The 20,498-nt window shown below is 37.5% G+C and overlaps 1 protein-coding gene across 6 annotated transcripts in view; it reads right to left on the bottom strand.

Annotated features, from left to right (window-relative positions):
• The window catches only part of MAGI2 (membrane associated guanylate kinase, WW and PDZ domain containing 2), a 760,905-nt gene that overhangs the window by 112,327 nt on the left and 628,080 nt on the right, over positions 1-20,498 (bottom strand). For all 6 annotated transcript variants that reach the window (XM_069801726.1, XM_069801727.1, XM_069801731.1 and 3 more), the window contains one exon: positions 9,452-10,087. In XM_069801726.1, the coding sequence (XP_069657827.1) occupies positions 9,452-10,087 (636 nt within the window). The remainder of the gene's footprint in view (positions 1-9,451; positions 10,088-20,498) is intronic.

The raw sequence follows: 20,498 nt of genomic DNA, 5'->3' as shown, positions 1-20,498 counted from the left end.
CACTATCCCACTAGGATCATATTTACAAAATAAAAAGGAACAAGTGTCTCTACTGGTCATTCCTTTTTTTTCCTTAAGGAACAGATTAAGGTGTCTTCTGCACTACTTCAGAGATATGATAGTGTTTATACTGCAGTAGAGAGGCACTGCTTGGCCCCAGATGCCTAAAATAATCACATTTATTGAGAACAAGTAGTTTAAAATACAGAAATTATTTCACATTGATAGTAAGAAAAAGATGTTGACTTTGTATTGACAAATGTGTTTAGTTAAGCTATTAACATATATGCAGATAATACTGCGGTATTTCCCATAATCAGCAAAACTTTTCTATGATGCTAACTTATCCCTGAAGTATTACTTAATGATTTTTTTTATTCTTCAAGAAAAACTCTATTATTATTATTGCTATCATCATCATTTATCCTTCTAACATATTAGCAAACTTTCTGCTAGGGAAAAAACCAACTCATTGTGGAAATGGAAATTAATTGATAGAATTAATTTAAAGATCATTAAAATATTTTCTCATTCAAAGGGTTGGAGTCTGTGCCTTTATTCATGCATTTTTCTAATTCATTCATCTTTTTCTAATTATCACAGGATCTTTAGAAGTTCTTTATCTAGAACACACGAAATGCAATAAAAAATGCTTACATTAGAGAAAAAAATACTCTAAAAAGTCCATTAAATATAATTTGCACCTAACTGAAATATACACTAAAAATACAGTGACCCTAGGAATATGTGCACAGAAAGCTTGTCTTTTTTAGCTCTTGGTAATAAAAGGTACAAAATAAATAAACGTCAAGATTTTTCTCATTTACCAAACAGGAAAACTGCACAGTATGTTTCTTATACACTGAAATACTGTTCCAAGTTATGACAAATCTGGCTTTGGAAAGCAATTTATTTCTTTTAGAAATCTGTTTTGACACACTTGGGAGTCAACTTTCAGAGTTTGTGCCTGACAGCTTTGGCTTCCATGTCCTTTTTTGTACTGTAATCTGAAGGTGACACAGCAAAGGTGTATGTATCCTGGTGTTGGTTTCGATTGCGTTTGAATTATGAGTCACCCAAAGTCTTCCTGAGAAGGGCAATGTTGTATTTAATAAATGTATGCTCTTGGTTTATAAAAAAATTTAAAAGTTGAGCATTACTCATAGAGGGCAATTGTAGCCATTGTTAAAGCCTTCCTTCCCTTTTTTAAGAATGTAAAAGAAAATTACTTAAAGAATTGTACAGGGATAAATACCTCATCTAGAGGACTAATTTAGTTTCTGCATTTTTACTGGATCGGCAAACTGTAGGAGCCAAGAGAGTTTTGTGGCTCTTGTAGGTGGTTTAGGAAGTGCCTGAAAATCACACTTTCCCATCTCTGCAGTGCTGTGTCTCATGTCTGTAGCACAATAGATAATGTACTCACTTGTTTCATAGTGTATGAGCTTACTTTATTACTATAAAATATTGCACTGTATTACAAATCACCACGTCACAATGTCTACACAATGTACTTTGACAACAGATTTGGAAACCCAACAAATGTTTTTAATAGGACATTACATTATACTGAACCAACAGAAACATTGTTCAACACATTTAGACTAAACTTTAGACATGCCTCAGTACACAAGCACAGGTTGTATGGTACTTTTAGAGTCCAGCTCTGCAGTTCTCCCTCCTTAGGCTGAGATCTCCCCGATCTCCTCTGAGGAAGGCTAGATTCACTCAGAGCCTAGACTACGGGCAATTAGGAAAAAAGTGAGTTTCTTCATGCCCCAGTATTGCAGTAGGTTCTCCCATGTACCATGCTCGGGAGGTATTTGGCTTCAAAAGATGCCATTTTTCACTGAGATATACAGTCCAAGGTAACCTGGTTAGTGTTCTGATAATACTGCTTGCAAGAACACAGGAGAAACTTCTCTGGCCTGGCCAGATTCCAGTGTGGGCTAGCCAAAAAGTCTGTTTTCACAAAACCCTGTTCCTTCAATTAGTATTATTTCATTCACTAATATCAGTAAGACTGAAATCAGTCTGCAGTGCTGCCAAGAGAGCTCTTGGGTTCTAGCAGTGACATGGGCTGCAGCTACCAGACACAAACGTGCCCTGCACTCCTCAACAGAGACAAGTAGTTGCCTGTCCTGAAGGCAGAGTTCCTGCAGCTCTGCACAAAACTTAGGTGCACGGCAAGTCTCTCTGTAGACCTAATAATGATAACGTCTGACTGCTTACTGTATGTAGCCTCATCTCGGGCTTAAGAATTTAATGGCAAAATAGCCACTGGAGCAATGGTAGTTACCTCTTTGTAACACGCAATGATGAGAATCTATGTCTACACACTTGTATTTCCTTTTGCTAAAAGGTCTTCTAAAGGGACCTATTTCTCCAGTGTGCAAACTAACTCCTCTTAAAGCCAACAAGAGTTAGGCACACACATCCCTAGGAGAAGTGCCCCCATAAATTTTAATAGAAGGACTGTTCAAATTTAATACAGACCATATAAGCCTACATTACAAAACAGTTTCACCAATAATAAAAGTACTTTTGAAACAAAATGCTTGCTGATAGTCATTAAAAACCTTCTATGCAATATATGTAAGAAAGATTTATCTAATGCTTTGCAAAATTATCCACAAATGTACCGCACAGTGCACAAACATTAATAAGAAAGAAGCAGCAAAACCATAACACTACCACTTTGAAATGCAATGCAATTAATAGTACTTCCATTAATACAGTATAATAGCTACTAACTATTATTGATGTCTATTTTTTCAAGAATCCATATTCATTAAGGAGGTCTATGGTTTCTTTTTCTTTTATTCAGAAATATGGAAGCAATTGCACACTGTTTCACTGCTACTCAGAGCTATACAAGGAAAGATATGAAAGTCTCATTAGTGTGAATTTTAGGATAACTTAGGTTTTAGGATAATTTTAGGTCTCCTGCCATGACTCCCTCTGTTCAAATTTGTCATTCCCTGTGCTACTGAGAGGTTACCATTTCTCTTACTAACAAGATTTAGATTGAATCCCTTCATAAACTAAGCTATATATGTAACTTATTTTTTAGTTTACCTGCTACAACATGTAAAATATTTATTAAAATAGATTTTATACCAGATGAGTACAACAAGATGCTTAAAAAATATTTCAAGTTAATCCAACGTATAAAACAGTCTCAATGTGTAGGACAAAAAGGATGTCAATAATTTGAAGGTTAGTAGAAGAGTACATATCTCACAGCTAAAAATATGATACTCTGTAAGATGAGACATGCCTTGTAAAAATGAATCTGGAAAGCAGTCCTTCCAGGAGTTATGGTAATATAACAGCAGTATTTCTTGCATGGTAACAGTAGTTTCTAAAAATCTCTCAGAGATTTTATTTCCAGAATTAACATAGGAAAGACAACTGGCCCTCTCACAAGGCTGTTATGAAACTATCTTGCACAAAATACTGATTTCTACATAGGGAAGGTAGGAAGGGACAAGTGGCCAAGGCTGGCGGTGGGGAAAAGGGCAACATGACATCTAACAGCAAAGTCAGTGAAGTGGACAATGTAGCATGACTCACAATATTTTTGATCATTAAGTATTTCTGGCATTACTAGCTAAGAACAGCAACAAAAATGAGCAAAGAATTCAAACAGCTCAAAAGCCAGCATGAGAAGAATACATTTACAGACAACTCATGCTGAGGAAACTGTTGAATTTATGATGTCATATAAAAGCTCATAACTTTGAGATGGAAAAGAAAAAGGTCAGCTACGAACCTTTGTTTTCTATCGGTTTTAAAGCAGACAGACCCAGGAACAAAAGAGCACTTCATAGAGGGATGGCAAGGCAAAACAGTGTGGTAAGTTGGAAAGAGAAAATTGAAAGAGAATGTTTTAGCAGCATGTTGGACAGAAGGAGTTTATGTCATTGACCTCTAGGTATCAACAGTTCACATGATTTACATTCCCTTTGTGGGATCAAATGTCCCTTAAACTCACAAACACAAGATATACGTGCCATTTAAGAATACAGCAGGGCTAAAAATGCACCATGTTGCCAAATGGATCAAAGTTCCTCTGAACATTAGAATACTCTCAAGAAATGGGAGAAAAGGGATCAGGAGCAAATGTACAGTTGGACTAACTGTCTGGAGAGGAGAAAGTATAGCAGGAAGCAGGAGAGCTGTCAGACCTTGTATCTCCCAATATCTCTTGTCAGAAACAACAGAAAGAAGCACACCTTCATGAACAAAGTATGCACGAACACTCTGCTATTAATTCAGAGTACCCATAAGAAGCAACTAAACCAAGACTGGGTTCGTTCAGGAAGTGATTGGAAGGGAAAAAATCACCAATGACTCAGGGATGTACAAGAGTAGGATGATAAAAAACCTCCATAAGTCCCAAATCAAAACCGTACACCATTCTCCTAACAATTTCATTTCTTCAAACCCTCAGGACTGTTGACTAGAAAGTCCTGAATCGGGGATGAGCAAGCCAGAAGATACAGGGTCTCCAGTTTGCACCAGGTACTCTCTTAATATTTTGAATGAAGAACTGCAGAAGGAGAGTCAAAGCTCTAGAGACCTCAGTGGTGGGCTGAGGTTGTGGAACCGGGAGATCAGAACTGCCTGGGCCAGACTACTGTCAGCAGGGGGATGGTGCTGCCTGCAGCTTTATCTTGTGCAGCTTTCCCAGGGGAGAGAACAACTTGGAGAAAAAAAGAGTATGAGCTTTCCTGACCAGAGGAACTGAAAGACATCTTATAGCAAGCCTGGACAAAGAAAATTTTCATCTCTGTGGTAGAGAGATAAATCTGAGATCAGTCCATGCAAAGCGCACCGAGCGTGTAGCATTCCTTCCACTGAAGGAATGAGCCATTCTTGCTCATTTTGAGGGGCTAGGCTTATTCACTAGAATATGCAGAGATGTTTTTTCTGTGAAATTTCTGGCTGTTTTGGAAATGATTCATGTGGTGTACTGGTATCTGTTAGCAGCCTTCAGCAGTTATAAACTTCTACTGGGGTTTATACAAAATCTGAGAAAGATACTCAGCCATCCTTTCATTCTCAGTTTACATCTACATAGTTAAATTCTCCCTCCTCATCTTGACTGTTTCTGCATTGTGTGTGGCCCACACTGTCTCCCATATCATGTTAGGGTGAAACTGGCTGCTGGCTTATTCCAGTCCCATGCCAGGAGTGGGCTAACAATTAACCAGTATGGACAGTGCATCAGTTCTCTCCATCTCGTACTCACAGCCTCAGTTTCTCAGAGCCTGTTTGGATTCCACCATTATAAAATAGCCATCTGATGTAGGAACTTTGTCAGGCTCCCACTTTTTGCATTTAGTTTTAATGTTTTACTCACAGCACTTGTTTAGGAGTTGCCATATCTTCATGAATCAGTCCTGGATTGACTTCAGATTTCCTTAACAATGGTATTTAAGACATAGTCTTTATGGATCTACATTTGAATATTGTCCTTTTTTTTTTCAGACAGGAACACTTCTGGGGCTGGCCTACTGTTTATAGGTTCATATATTTCAAAGATACTTTCCAAAAGAGATGGCATATGTCAGGTACCTGGATAGCTTATTTGGTAGAACATGCCAAAACCAATTTTTGATATCCTAATTAGTGAATATTTTGCTCTACATAATTTTGGTACATACTGCTTCAACCACTAAGTGCTGTTTTTCAGTAGTTCTGGACTAATGCAGAATTTCTGCTTTATCCAAATTCAGAAAGACTGATTTTTGGGAGTTCCTCCACACTATTTCAGCAGCCTATACTCAATGCAAACTGCTGCAGAAGATGAGGATGAAGTGTGAAGGATGAATCCTTTTTTTTTTTTTTAAGCAACACTTTTCCACCATCTTTCCCTTTAATTTCATTTTTTTTTCAGTATCAGCAATCCTGTCAGCTTATAGTAATCAATGGAAACTATATGGCTGGTCAGCTAAAACAGATGCAAAGAAACCGAACTAAGCAGCGCATCTGTGTTTAGCAAAGAACCTGACTAATAAACAGCAGATTTTAAGATCTCTAGTGATAGAGTATCATAGTTGTCATCTAAACAAGTGCTGCTCATTATTTTCTTAAATATACAATGGTATTACTTCCATGATTTTTGTTTTGTTTTGTTAAACTAGCAGGTAAATTACTACTTCTGCTTTAGAAATTTTAAAATGAGTACACTACAAATTCAGTGGGACTTCCTCCAGCTGGATTGTAACCCATGACAAGTCTCTGTCTGGTGTTGGTTCAGTTTTCTTTAGTGGCCTTTTTAAAACTGAGTACTGCTATTCCCTCCACCTTTCTGAAACATGCAGACCTTTCCCTCCCCTGCATACTCTGGCTGTTGACATCCTCAGCTTGAGGGACAATGGCTTTTTAAATGCTGTAGCATGCATACTATATGCGTACAAGAGAGCATTTTTTCCTGCATAAGATGCTTTTTTCCTATAGTGAGAATATATTTCAGCCAATGTCAATCCATTTCTTGTCTGCAAGGTAGATAAGATTGCTGGATGAGAGAGAGAAATTAAGTCACTTCTTACCTACAAAAATGGATTTGCCACAGTGAACTATGCAGTCAGGCCATATTCATATCAGAGACAGAATACATTACAAGGCAACACACAACCTTATGCAAAACACAGCCTTCCTCTTCCACAGGCAGGAATAGTACTTTGGTCTTAATCTTAAAAATGAGACGCTAAAGACAGGATGCATAGGATAATGGTGGAAAAGGATGGTATTATTCAAGTGTCATTATACATTGGAGATAATAAAAATAAAAATTGGATCCACGAGTAAGGAGAAAGTATGCCTTGCTTCACTATTGTCACAGGCTAAATATTTTAGAATCATAGCAGGTTTCTCTAAGTACTAAAATTTTCTTTTCTATTCAGATTATCTCACATGACCACATCTTATAATCTGTTTCCTATTCATAACATGTGGGGTAGACACGTATATCTGAACCAGACATCCTCGATTCCCTTTGTAGTTACTCAAGCAGAATATATACTTTTAGGGTACACCTGACTTGTTTGAAACATCTACATTGGAATGACATGAAATGTACCCTAGAAAGGCCCATTTCTGCCCAGGGACTATAAAAGGAGGCATGATGACTAGCATAGATATAATTACCTGCATTATAGATGTATATTTGGTCACATGAATTCCCTTTTCCTATGAACTTATGAAAAAAAACCAGGTTGTCACCTTAAAACAGTTCTCATATTTCTGTTAAGCTATGATTTAGCCATCTCAGGTAGAGTAGGTTTGTCTCATACTCTGTATTTTTTCACTTCTTTTGAATCACTCAAACGATCCTTTTCTTTAGAGTCAAGCAACTTTACATTAAGGTATATTCCTTATTTCTGACATACAGAAATTTCTGGTAGTAAACTTTCATTGGTTCTGTATTGTTCCATGAAGTTTAATCACTCTGTAGTACTTCCAAACAGTTGCTTTAGTCATTGTCTTACCATGAACAAAACACGCTTTCTTTCTCTTCTCTGCATTCCCTAAAGCAACCAACCACCCCCTGCCCCAGCAACAGAGGGTTAAGACTCAGGAACATGTTACTGCATTTGGATCCAGTATTTTGTGTCAGCTGAGCAAGGGTAACTATCTGTACCTCAGTGTTTGGCCTGACAAAAGATAAGATGGTCTAAATTTATACTGCTTTTATTGAAGGTTGAGCTCAGTGCAGTATCTCCTAACTGCCACAGTGATATGTAGAAAATAACCACGGCTCTGTTAATATACCAGAACTTGTTAAACTATCATGTTGATCAACGGGTTTTGATCATGAATTGATGCTTGAAGAAGAAATTCTCTTGAAAGAAAGGAATTATCCTCATGGGCTTGAGTATGTTGCTGTTTCAGGGTTTTTTTGCTACTGTCCTGCACTGATTGCTGAAATATCTATTTTGCTGTCTATTATTACTCAGGCTTGTTCAGCACACTGGATTTCACACTCCACTTCTCTCCGAAGATTGGTGTTCTGAATTGTTTTCCTCTAGAGGGGGATTAGCTTACATTTTTCAAAATAAAATCCCATCTTTTGGGGTTACACTAGCCCTTCTAATCCCCTTTATACTCTTCTTTTGCTATGCAATTCTCCCTAATTTGTCAGCATCTTCAGAAAAAAATGTTGCTTACTCCACTGTTCCAGATTCTTAATGGATGTTAAATAAAGCCAGATTTAATACCAACTAATATAGGACCTCTGCAACAATTAACTTTCTCCAAGTTCATATACCATAGTGACACCGATTGGCCGTTACTTATTACTCTCAATTTGGTTTCATTCCAAAGAAATGTCAGATTCTGTCTCTTATAAATAGTTCTTTTAAATATAGATATGAAAAATACTTTCTTGACTATGTGAATCTCCAGATATTTAAATTACTTTATGTTTATTATTTCTGTAATTTCATAAAATGTTACTATATTCCTTGTTCTAAGGATTAGTAGGTTTTCTAATGACAAACATTTGGCATGTGCAAACACTAAAGCTTCACTTCCCAACCTCTACTTTTCAGAAGGACAGTAATTAGTATTTTTGTATAGAGTTCTTTTTTTTTTTCTTTTGAACCACAGAGTAACGTACATTCAGTGACATATGAATGCCTTTAGAGGAACAAAGATCTTTAATTAAAGAAATTCAATCATTATTCACTTCAGATAATAGTAAATTGTGATGGATGCTTATCTCAAACCATTGAAGAAAATTTGTTTGGCTAAAATATTAAAAGCTATGAAATTACTTATCGCTGTCAAGGTATTAAGACTCTTCTGTTCTTATTGCTTCCTTACAGATAAGTCTTGGCTCTCCCCTTCCAGCAGTGTATATTCAAGCTTACTGTGTCAGGCTGGTCAGCAAATCTAAGTTGCTGGAAGCTATTTTTTTAAAACAGAGAAAAATACACTATGGATCTTTGTTGTCAAGAGAAAAGCAAAACAACTGTTGTACAATACTTTTACAATGAAGGAAAAGGAGGCGAAATGGTTTATCAAAACCAGTAACCTTGTAAAGAGCTCATAGATTGTTCTGATTTTGATCTACCTTAATGAGTCAATATATATAATTATATCTAAAACTTGCAGCACTGCTTTGGGACTATGAGAGTTTGCTGCAGACACCATACAAACTATTATGGGGTGAAAGGTCTGGAACTGCTCTAGTTTGACCCTTGTACAGAGGTGGGACCATTGACACTCAAAACACAAAAAGGAATGTAGGACAAACTGTTAGATTTTGCCTAGGATACTTAATTCAAGACACACTTTTCCAGAACCAATGGTGTTACCTCCCACAACATGGAAATTAATTTCCAATCTAGCACACAAGGATGTAGTGAATATATGTATGTCTTATGGTTTAGAACCTTTTACACACATTTTCGTAATTGTACAGACTTTCCAAACTTACCTCCTCTATGGATAATCAAAGAAGTTTCACCTCCAACAGGACATTCTTTAAGTATATCCACTACTTCTGCATGGCTCAGGTTCTGTACATTCTGCTGGTTGATCTCAACAATGAGGTCACCTTCACACAAACCAGGACATCCCTGAATGTCTAGAATTTGCTTCACCCTCTGTCCTGTAGGACTGTCTGCTATAGTGAAGCCAAAGCCCTGGGCCCCTTTCACAATGGTTAAGGTCATGAGTTCAGCTTGGGTGGCCCCAGAAGAAGCCATTGATACATTATCATCATGGGCAGGTGGTGGGAATGTGCTATCAAGCTGACTATCTGCTGGAATGGAGTGCAAGGAGTGTGGTGGTCGATCTGTTACGTCTGGAACAGACTGAGAAGTCCTAGAAATGTATTCCAAATAAGTTTCATAGTTATGTCTTCCATTTACCACTACCGGAGGCCTCTCCATTACTGCAAGGGGTGGCACCATGCTGTTGGCAGGATCTTCAGGATCAAAGGGCAAAGGGTATCCACGACATAGCACCAAGTTGACACTCTGACCAATAGGAACAGACTGGAAGAGTTTGACTACATCTGCGTGGGTATGTCCAAGGACACAAACTTCATTAATATAGACAATGACATCACCTAGAAAGAGAAGAAAAAACAGTGACAACATGAGACAACTTCAGTTACTGTGCATGCAGTGCAAAATTTTTTTTTTATGAGATAGAACTCTACTAAAAAATAAAATAAATTAGATCACCATACTAACTCAAATAATGGAGACGAAAAAGTAAAGTTTGGCTGCCAGCAAATGTAATACAAATAGACAATGACAGTACTATTTCTTTTCTGTGGAAGCTCACAGCTGGACAATTAAGCTGGGTCCAGACATACACCTCTTCTTAACCTTTCTTCCCTATTTTTTCAGCTCTTTTCAGTGTAGTCCACAGATTACTTTTTAATAAGATACAACAGAAGTTTATTTGGAGGGTTGGTTATCAGGAAATACCATTGTTTGGTGAAGAGGTAAAAGGAAAAAGAAAGGAAATAGTAAGCACTCCTGGACTAAAAAAATCAATGAATAGGGATGCAAGACAGTGCATGCATGTGCATAAGGAAATACTTTTTCCATTGATCATGATATTGACAGTTTCCTATTAAATGTCATTACTTGCCATCAGACATCCAGGACTACTACAGTCATTTCCTATTCTAGGCATGAACTAAACTGTATCTTGCATATCACTGAGATGTTTAGTGGCATTTTGTTGTAGCCATGATGGTTCAAGGACAATGACAGGACAAATTTTTTAGGTAGGTATAATAGTTTTTTATTAGAAAAATCTAGGCAAATGTCTGAAAATCAGTTTAATATTTCCAGCTAAACCAGCTGGTCAAATAAAGATACTACCTTTACCTCCAGCTCTTGTCTCACATATAGTACAGAGCTACCAGTCAGAGCATATATGAAAGCAGAATACTTTGAGTCAACAGGCTATTTATGGATCTCCATATTGCTCATGCACCAACCAACTTCTGTTACTAAAAAGTTCAGAAATAAGTTCAAGTTTTTTCTTGTTGTTAGAATGGATCTATATATTTGTAGCCATAAATAATTTTTTTATGGCACTGTTAAGGTGCATATTAAAATAAAAATGAGTAATCAGTATAAACGATATTCAGAATAGTTTGATGAGCCCCAGTCAATTTCCACTTTAATAAAACAGTTTGCATCTTTATAACAAAGGAGAAGGATGTTTAGTTAAAGAACTCCACAAGTTAAAGTATTTTTCTAAGTGAAGATCATATTATCCTACCATTAATTAGGAACAAGAAATCATTTATACAGACAGCACTGTGAGGTGTCTACAAGGTATACAGTTCAACAATTGGCCTATCATAACGTAATGTTTTTTAATGGTATTTGAAAATTCAGCAATAAAATGAGAATGATTTAGGGAGGATGAGGTGGTCTGTGTGGAATTGCTTCAAGTGTATTTATGAAATGATGTCTTTCAAGTACTTCAATCAAAAGATCTAATCAAGCAAACTGAGGAAAAAAGAGCATCATCAAGATGCCAGTGCAAGGGCTGTTTCTCTATGACAACAAAAGGCAAAGGCTGTTTCTACGTGAAAACGAAATGGTCAATTCCCACACGATCAGCCTGTTTAACAGCCTGATGGTAATTAACTGCATATGGACAAATTGTGATTCAGAGAAAGATTTCTTCACATGATGTCTAGGGAAAAAATGCTAAGAGAGTTTGTTTAAATGTTTGCGATTATTATTCACAGAAACCTTAGGAGCTGGAAATACTGCCTTAAAAGTGCATCATAAATAGATTTCAAACTATAAGCAAAAGCAGTAAGGTCACTTCATAGTCAGTGCTGAAAGAACTCCAATGCTTCTGTCTCAAGCAGCTGAGAGTAAAACAGTTTTCAAAACTCAAGATTTAAAAGAGAAAAAGAATGTACTGTACTAAATTATCATGGCAATGGCTGCAATTCATTGTGATTTGCTCATGCCCTGGTATAGAAAGATCTTACCTGCATTCTCATGCCTGGCTTCCGCATTAGCAGTGAGGCTGACATTGCTCATAACAGGACTGATACTGTTCAACTGAGACCTCTTCAATGCATGTTCCTGTTTCAGTAGCTTTTGCCTTAATAGTACCCTTGTAACTTTTTAATCCATGCAGTCTTTAGTTCCCTGAGTGCTGGCAATGCAGATATGTGGTGGGAGGAGACCAATCTGTTCATCCTCTCTTGCAATACTTAAGCAGGGTGCAAAAGGAATAATGCATTTATTGTGTTGGGCAAGTAAATCATTGTCTGTTTTCACCCCTTCACTTTATGCATTTGTACAGGATTAGCTATGATATAAAACTTAAACCAATATGTTTTTCATAAATCAGAAAATCAGATAAACTTGTTGACATTACATAGGTCTCCACTGAAAAGGAATTAGCTTGCGCACATGGAGTGCGGTCAGGAAACATGCAGGCCAAGTAGCCCCTTTCCCTAGTCACTAAACAGGCAAAACAGCATTAGAAGGTCTTGGGTAAGAATATATGGCCCTGCACTATCCCTCACAAGACAGCAGAAAATTCTTCAGCATTTTCTGAAGCAACATTTTTAAAGGTCTTTATGGTTTCTGAGGTATAACATGAATAGAATGTCTAGGGACACTGAAGTTGTAACTCACTCACAGCTGAACCGTTTGGGACCCATAATGCTGTACTGTCATATGGAGAACATACGGCTGAAGGTTGAGGGATGGGGAAAAAGGCATGAGGTACTAATTTAAACTCAAAAAAAAATAGCTACGGTGGTGTTAAAATGGGAAGAAAGAGAGTTTCAGATCATGAGACATGAAGGAGGAATAAAAGGGGTTAATTTCAAAAATCCTTCAAATAAATCTCTGGACTGTAGGAGTTTCTCCAAATCTAACTCATTTTCCAGGCTGAGAGTTCCTCACTGCTGACACAGAGAGAAGTACCCAGCATTTGGTAGGAAGAGAGAGATAAGTTAAGAGCATTACAGAGCCAGTGCCATGCTAATGCAAAGTTCAAAACCTCTCTAATTTAGGAAAACTTCCTGAAACATTTCTGTAGCATCTTTTCTGCCTGTTCTCTCCTGCTGCTTCTAATAATAATGGGTGCATATGGACAAGCATAATAGCGAACCCCTTTATAATTTCTGCCTGATTTTCTGAGCAAGCCATAGCCTGCCTCCAGAAATCACAGTTTCACAGTGAGTGGGTATCTTTGAAGTTATGCAGAACATTTATATTAAGCATCAAACTTTGCTTGGCTTTTAGAATTAAACCTACTAAAATGACTGGAGCTTGCTTACAGAACCACAGAATGGTTGAGGTTGGCAGGGACCTCTGAAGGTTATCTGGCCCACCTCCCCTGCTCAAGCAGGGCCACCTATGGCAGGTTGCCCAGGCCCATGTCCAGCTTTTCAGTATCTCCAAGCGTGGAGACTCCACCACTGCTCTGGGCAACCTGTGCCAGTGCTCAGCCACCCTCACAGTGAAAAAGTGTTTCCTGAGGTTCAGAGGGAACTTCCTGTGTTTCAGTTTGTGTCCATTCCCTCTGGTCCTGCCACTGGGCACCACTGGATAGAGCTTGGCTTTGTCCCTTCAGGTATTTATAGACATTGATGAGATCCCCCTGAGACTTCTCTTCTCCAGGCTGAACATCTCTGTACTTCAGCGTCCTCACTGTGGAGTGGTCTCCCCAATTTCATCTTCCTCACTAGCCTGTACAAACTCTACGCATGTCCTACTAACCCTATCTTACTTGAGACTGTTCAGGGATGAGGGAGACCAGGAGGGCTGGTCTATGGAAAAGGTATATAAATGAGACTTTCCAGGTGAAGTGGCAGGTTTGATAGATACCTAGTAGAGTAGACAATAAATACCCTGTCCTACATCTCAAACATCTACACCATCACAAGAACAGATTCTGCTGTCCAGCAGCCAACACCCAAATTCAGCATTGAGTCAAAGAATGTTAGAGAATACAGACAGCAACCAAATTTGTCAAACTGTCTTACAATTACCTCTGCTTTACTTAAGGCTCTTGCATTTAACTGACAAATTTAGGAACATAGGTCTGGAGGGGACTTCCTGGACGGCTGAACTTAATCCCCTGTTGTCAGATACAACACAGTATGTTACACTTGATGAAATTTGATGTCTTCTTCACAGAAATATCCATGAAGCCCCAGAATATTTCCCTTCTTTAACTAGCTTGTTTTGCTTATTAAAGTTTGCTGACCATTACTTATTTTGTCACGTAATGTTAATGGACTCAATGCCTGAATGCTTTGTTAAAGGTTACATTTTGTTATCTACATATTTCAAACTAAAAACCAGTTCTAAACTATCACTATCTTCTGCTGGTTTGGTAACTGGTGAAGAAATTTGTGAGCTTCAACATCCTTTAAAGACAGATTCTTACATTCCTCTCTACAATAGTGTTGCAGAGTTAAATCTGACACCCTGGGGATTTTCCACAAGCATTCATTCTGCAAAAATACTTTTTTCACACTTGAAGTGCTTGATCCAAACAGAATCTGGTTTATTGACATAAGTCATTTCATCACAAATAATCCTAATGTTTAATGTAATGCTACCACCTCTATTTCCCTCCTTTCTGAAGAACCTATATTATTCAGTGACTCCAGTTATTGTTTCTGCTATGTTTCTGCTATGTTTTTATTACCCCTAGAATGTCTGTATACACATCTTGCACTAGTAGGTAAAGTTCCTCCCTTTTCTTACCTGTGTTCCCACCATTTCTATACAAACATTTTGCTTATTTCTTGTTATTACTGTTACTTGCGCACTCGGTTTCCTGGCTGGAATTTTTTATGGTACCTCAGTGACTGCATTGCCTACTGGACTGCCCTTCTTATTATTTAGAATTCTTTAAACTTTGAAGTCTGAATGCAGAGGAAAAAGTGCAGATTAGATCTTTGTTGTTAATTTACAATCACATTCAAAGTTTAGTAGAAACATCTCCATTGTTTCTAATGGGTTTTGGATCAAGCTCTTAGTATCTGTGTTCTTGTGCTTAAAATATGACAGAATGGTGTGATTTGGTGGGGGGCAGAGACAGCTTTGCTACCCCCCTGCGGCCAGCACAAGCCAATAGCAATGGAGCTAAAACCAGCCCACAGTTTGGCAAGTCAGCACAGGAAGCACCAGCTGTACAAGACTCAGGCTGCATTTTTTTTTGCTGCATTTATAGCCCAGGTAAACTCTGATAACTTCTCCAGCATTACTTATTCTTACTTGCATTTCTCAACTGTATACTCTAAATTCTGCATCTGCATACTTTGCATGAGCTTCAGAACTAGCAATACACGATTACTTTACTGTTGAAGCTTTCCCTTCACCTGCCCACCCACACTACCTACTGTCATTACCAGCTATTTCTGTCACTTCTCAGCAGTGACCTTGTCTTCTCTTTCTGCAAAGTGCTGCAAGATTGCTGGCACTGTAGCCTATTAATAATAAATTCAGTGGTGTTAGCATGTTTCCAGTACTGAGATATAAAACGGGGTAATTTTAATAACAATGGCACGTGATCGATGGCCATGAAAGAGGTGAAGATTTGTTAGAAACAAACCATTTTTACATGTGCACATACAGTTACTAGTAGCAGTACAGAGAACTAGTGCATGAGAGATCATTTAGTTAAACAGTAGCAGCCAAATTTCCTTCTGAAACTTTGAATCTTAACTTCCTTCCACTTGCCATAGGTGTTAATCCAGTGTGTGAATAAGTAATTCTTGTTAAGAATGGGTGGAGGTATTTCTTTGGATGTAAAAGACTTCAAAAGGTTCTGCATAAACAGAAATTCTCTGTTTTCTTGTACTCTGACCTGCCACAGAACCCTGTAAAACCAATTTGGGTCTAGCTGCTAACATCTGCACAGCAAAACTTTAACAGACAAAAGATAAAACCTAGGATCCTGCAGTTCATGGTAGCCTGATTTATCTTTTTTTGAAAAATTTGGCCCTACTTTTTGTTAACACTCATTACATAATCACCCTTATTTTTAAAATAAAAATGACTGAATTATAATAACTTCTTAAAGGAGATTCAGTGTAGATGACTACTGCATATTAATACTGAAATACTTAAAACACCTGTCAAGAAAATTCTAACTTATTTCTTTTAAAAAGGAACACTAAATTAACTGCTAAAACATATCAAGAATGTAACCTGGGGAGAAGTACATGCATATAATGATTACAGCTATTGATTGAAAGAGCTAAATTTAAAATTGACCACTTTATTATTAGTTTTATAACAACTTTATCTGATAGGTAATACGGTGGCAGCCACAGTGAGATGAAAAGAGCTGCTGGGAGACATAATGCTCAGCTGCCCCTGCACTCTGAAATAATTTCAGGACCACTTGCTGGTATGTGAGAACACTGAAGAGCCCATTAAAATATCTCTCTTCATATTAGAGTAGGAGAACCCTTTCCCAGTCTTCACCTCGTACAGAAAGTTTTACCCATGTGCTGACAAACTCTGCAAAGCTGACAGGTAACCACTATCCACAGATCCTCCTTTCAGTCACTGGACTCTGGGAACTGAGGTTCAGTGGAAAAACTCAGGGTAACAAAAATTATTATTTACTAAAACTGACAAAAAGTGAAATCGAAATGTGTTTCTAGGCATTCAGGCACTCAAATTTGCGTTAGATAGATAGGCCTAAATTTTCCTCTTAATGAAACCTGAGCAACAGATGTAAATGAGATGTTTGTCACATTTGAAAGTCAGTAATTCTACAAAGTATCTTTGTAGAAGTGGTTAACTCAGGCTAAAATCTGTCCCCATCACTGGAAGGATAGAGCACAGTGGGTCTGAACTTGGCTTCCTCTACAAGGGCCAACAGAAGGATGTGACACAGACGCGTGTCTGCAACTTTACCCAAGAAGCAGATCTGTTGAGTAAGCAGGTGCCATTTTTATACAATCAATTTTTCAGAACCCTTTTTAATTCTACTGTGACCCAATGCACATGCCTAATTAAAAAGCTGTCTATTCAAAATTTTTGTGCTTAACCAGCATGTATCATGTAATTACACCCAGGCAGATGTGGATTAGTAGAAGAAACTATTTACATTTTATTTGTATTTTGCATATAGTGGTAAAAGCTATTTAAATAGAGGCATTTAACTTTTTTGAGGAGAGGAATAAAATACATTCCAAAAAAATCTAAAGACCTTGATTATTTGCTGATCCAGTAAACATGAAACATTGCAGATTAAAAACATAAGTAAAGCAATAGCAAAGGAATACTTAAATGAATACTGCTCATAAAGTGCTATAAAGCAGGCAAATTCTCTTCCTAGCTAGACAGTTTTTTAGTTCTTCAAGTATCTGAAAGCATAGCATGGATGTTAAAACTGCCACTTTACAAAAAAGTAATTATTTAAAAGATGATAAGCAACTTGGAGGCAAGACCACAGAAAAAGGTCCTATTTTCAAGGCAGCCTTTTATTTACAAATTATGTAAGCCTGTTCTGTCTAGGTTTTGCTTGCAGGAACTGCTTGTGCATCCTGAAATGCCTGGTGTGAATGAACTGCGTGACAAAACATCAGTGGATCTGAAGAGCAAGATAAAAAAAGTATGCCATGTTTGCATAGCTATTTGGAATCACTTTGAAAGGTGTCACTGTGTGCAGAGGCTCATGTAGAAATGAAACCCTTTTTTTTTCTTCAGAAAAAGGAGGTCAAAATTTACAACACATTTGCTTTTGTATGCACAACATTTTATTTCTGTGCGCAGAGCATCACATTTATCTAGGTAATGGCTCCCAGGAGGAAGAAAGTAGCCCAGCCAGCCTCCCAGCAGCCTAAAGGCATCAGGGTATGGCAAAGCATGATGTAAATACCAAGCAGCCCCTGTCCCTGCCTGGGAATCCTGGCAATGTGTCACCTGTCCCCCGTGGACGACATTTTCAGCAGCATTGTTGACTGCACACCATTGCAACTGCTAATTCTTGACATAAACTGCCGGGAAGGAAAGAGGGAGATGAATGAGGTGAGGAACTAGATGGGGCATTTACAAAGAGGCTGCAGCACAAAGACAAATGTCTTTATATGTTGAAATATATATGTAACTGGGAGGTTTTAGTAACAGGCAGTCATGCTTTACTTGTGAACTGAAATGGTTAATAGAGGTTTTTTCTTTCTTTGAGTAATGCCAGCACCATGAGGACAAGCAATAACTAGTCACATACTAAATTAGTATTTAGTAACAGCAGTTAGCTGGACACTTAAAAAACATGCGCAAAGACAGATGAGTAGGATTAGTCTTCATTTTAAATCTATAGAGGTACAACTTGAAAGTTCATTTTGATTTTACAGATATTGTGGTTTCTGAGGACATTCCCTGTAACTGGAGTGGGCATTACTGCCAGAACTGGGCAGTTTTATAACTCTGTTATCTATTTACTAAGACCATGATTTTCATCACTGTTTGATCAATACTCTGTTTTTCTCGCTACACTCACAAAGAGTGGTCATCCAGGTGCCTAACTTTAGCAGCGGACTCTCTGAGACTAGTGCAAATCTGATTTCACTATCAGTCAGGTCATTAATTTAAGGCTAAGACTAGAAGTTTTGATCTGTGGATTTTTTTGTGTATTCATTGCTCAGGTCCACATTCTGCTGACCAAGCTCAATGGGAACTGCCAGCCCTCAGCACCTCTGAAAATCAGCATGCTTATTTCAGAGCCAAACCATGGATGTGGAGTCAAATGCCAGGCATGAAATCTGAAGGTGTTGCTATGATGTATTGTTTAGCAAGTTCAATCTATTATAAAAATATGCATCCAAATGCTTCCCATGAGAAATATTTAAAATTACTGTTGCCCCAGATGCTGCTGTTAACACTATAAATTCACTCCCAAACTTTATGCTGAAGAATCTGATTCTGGCTAAAGATCTTGTGTCCTTAATCCTGCCAGTTGTGACGAACCGTGTGGTCATTCACTGCTTCATCTTAGTTATTAGAGCTTCTACTGTCTTGCCAAATTTGAAATTCAGAATATCTATATGGGCGTTCATATTTGTACATATATATAAATCCTCAAATCTTGCTGTATCTTGAAAGCAGTCAACTAGATTTACAAGGTCAGTACCTTCCAGAGATAAAGACAAACACTTCAGAAGAAGTCTGGATTACTACAGGTTAATGCTTTTATGCAAAATTAAAGACAGGAAGTGTTATATTTGTATCCAAACAGTGAAATAATTTCCAGTTAAATAAGTGGATTTTTACTAATAGTCTACTACACATAAATACCTCAGTGCATTTAAAATGGAATCACCTTTGATTACCAATTCATGAACAAATATCTTATACAATTGTATGGCTAGTATATGAGTCATTTTCTACTTAAGAGTTTTATAAAGGCCATTCAACCTTTAGGTTGATACATGCTTATCTTATGTATTACCTCTATTTTATCTTTTTTGATAGTAAAATCATCAACATAAAAGTGACCTCTACTTTAGAGACCTTCTCACATCATTTCTGTACCAAAAGACCTACTTAATAGTTTTTCAGCCATGTATAAACATATGACTTGCTTTAAAATTGTATGGCAAAGAGAAATAGTGGAGGTCCTTTTGGTTCTCTCAGGTTTTACTGTATTTTTCCAGGTTAATAGAGGGTAATGTATTATCAGACCGACCTTCCTTCCAAGCAAATGTTATCTTAATATCTCTAGAGCCTCCTTCACTGCCAAGCACTCATTTTCAAGGACAATATATTTTTATTCTTTGCAAAACAATTTAACACCTTCACCACTGAATAATTTATGCTTTCTGTTCGAGCCCATTCCTGAATACTACACTGAGTCTAAACTACAAAATTCAGCTTGCATAATAATTTCTTGGTGAGATGAAGGATGCAAAATCATTAACACAAGTCCCACCAAGCCCCTTTAAGACTGCTTTGTAACACACAGGAAACTCCAGCCTTATAATGGTTAGGAAAAGGTCACTTTTCACCCTTATAGCTGCATGGCTAAGAATCACATTCTCTTTTTATGAGGATTATCCAATCTCCCACTAGCTATTCTGCCTCCTTGTACGTCTCAATCACCTTCTCTATTTTCTGTTTTGGTTTGTAAGCTTTCTGAGAGGGAGACGAGCATTTGCAGTGCTCTTGTACCATTTATAGCACTGAGGAGTCACAATTTCACTGTGACTTCATTTCCACTGCAGTAAATGTTTGAACAACAATGACACCACTGCAGGGTAAATACTCTATCATTTTCCAGTGCAATGTAGACATTCAGCTTAATGCTTGGATCTTAACACTTGCAACAAACTAAGCTGCATTATGGATACATTGATTACTGCTCAATAGTCAAATCTCAGATTTTATATATAAAGGGGCATTAATCCTCTGTTGTGTATGAGAACACACTATATCTTTGTCTTTAGAAAAAAATTAATTTTCTGGATGTTTGAATTTATTAATTTGTTAATTAGCTAATGAATACAAGTA

This window comes from Haliaeetus albicilla, chromosome 14, assembly GCF_947461875.1.
Source record: "Haliaeetus albicilla chromosome 14, bHalAlb1.1, whole genome shotgun sequence".
NCBI classification, from domain to species: domain Eukaryota; kingdom Metazoa; phylum Chordata; class Aves; order Accipitriformes; family Accipitridae; genus Haliaeetus; species Haliaeetus albicilla.
The sequence above is the reverse complement of the archived record's forward strand: the minus strand, read 5'-3'. Positions and strand labels throughout refer to the sequence as shown.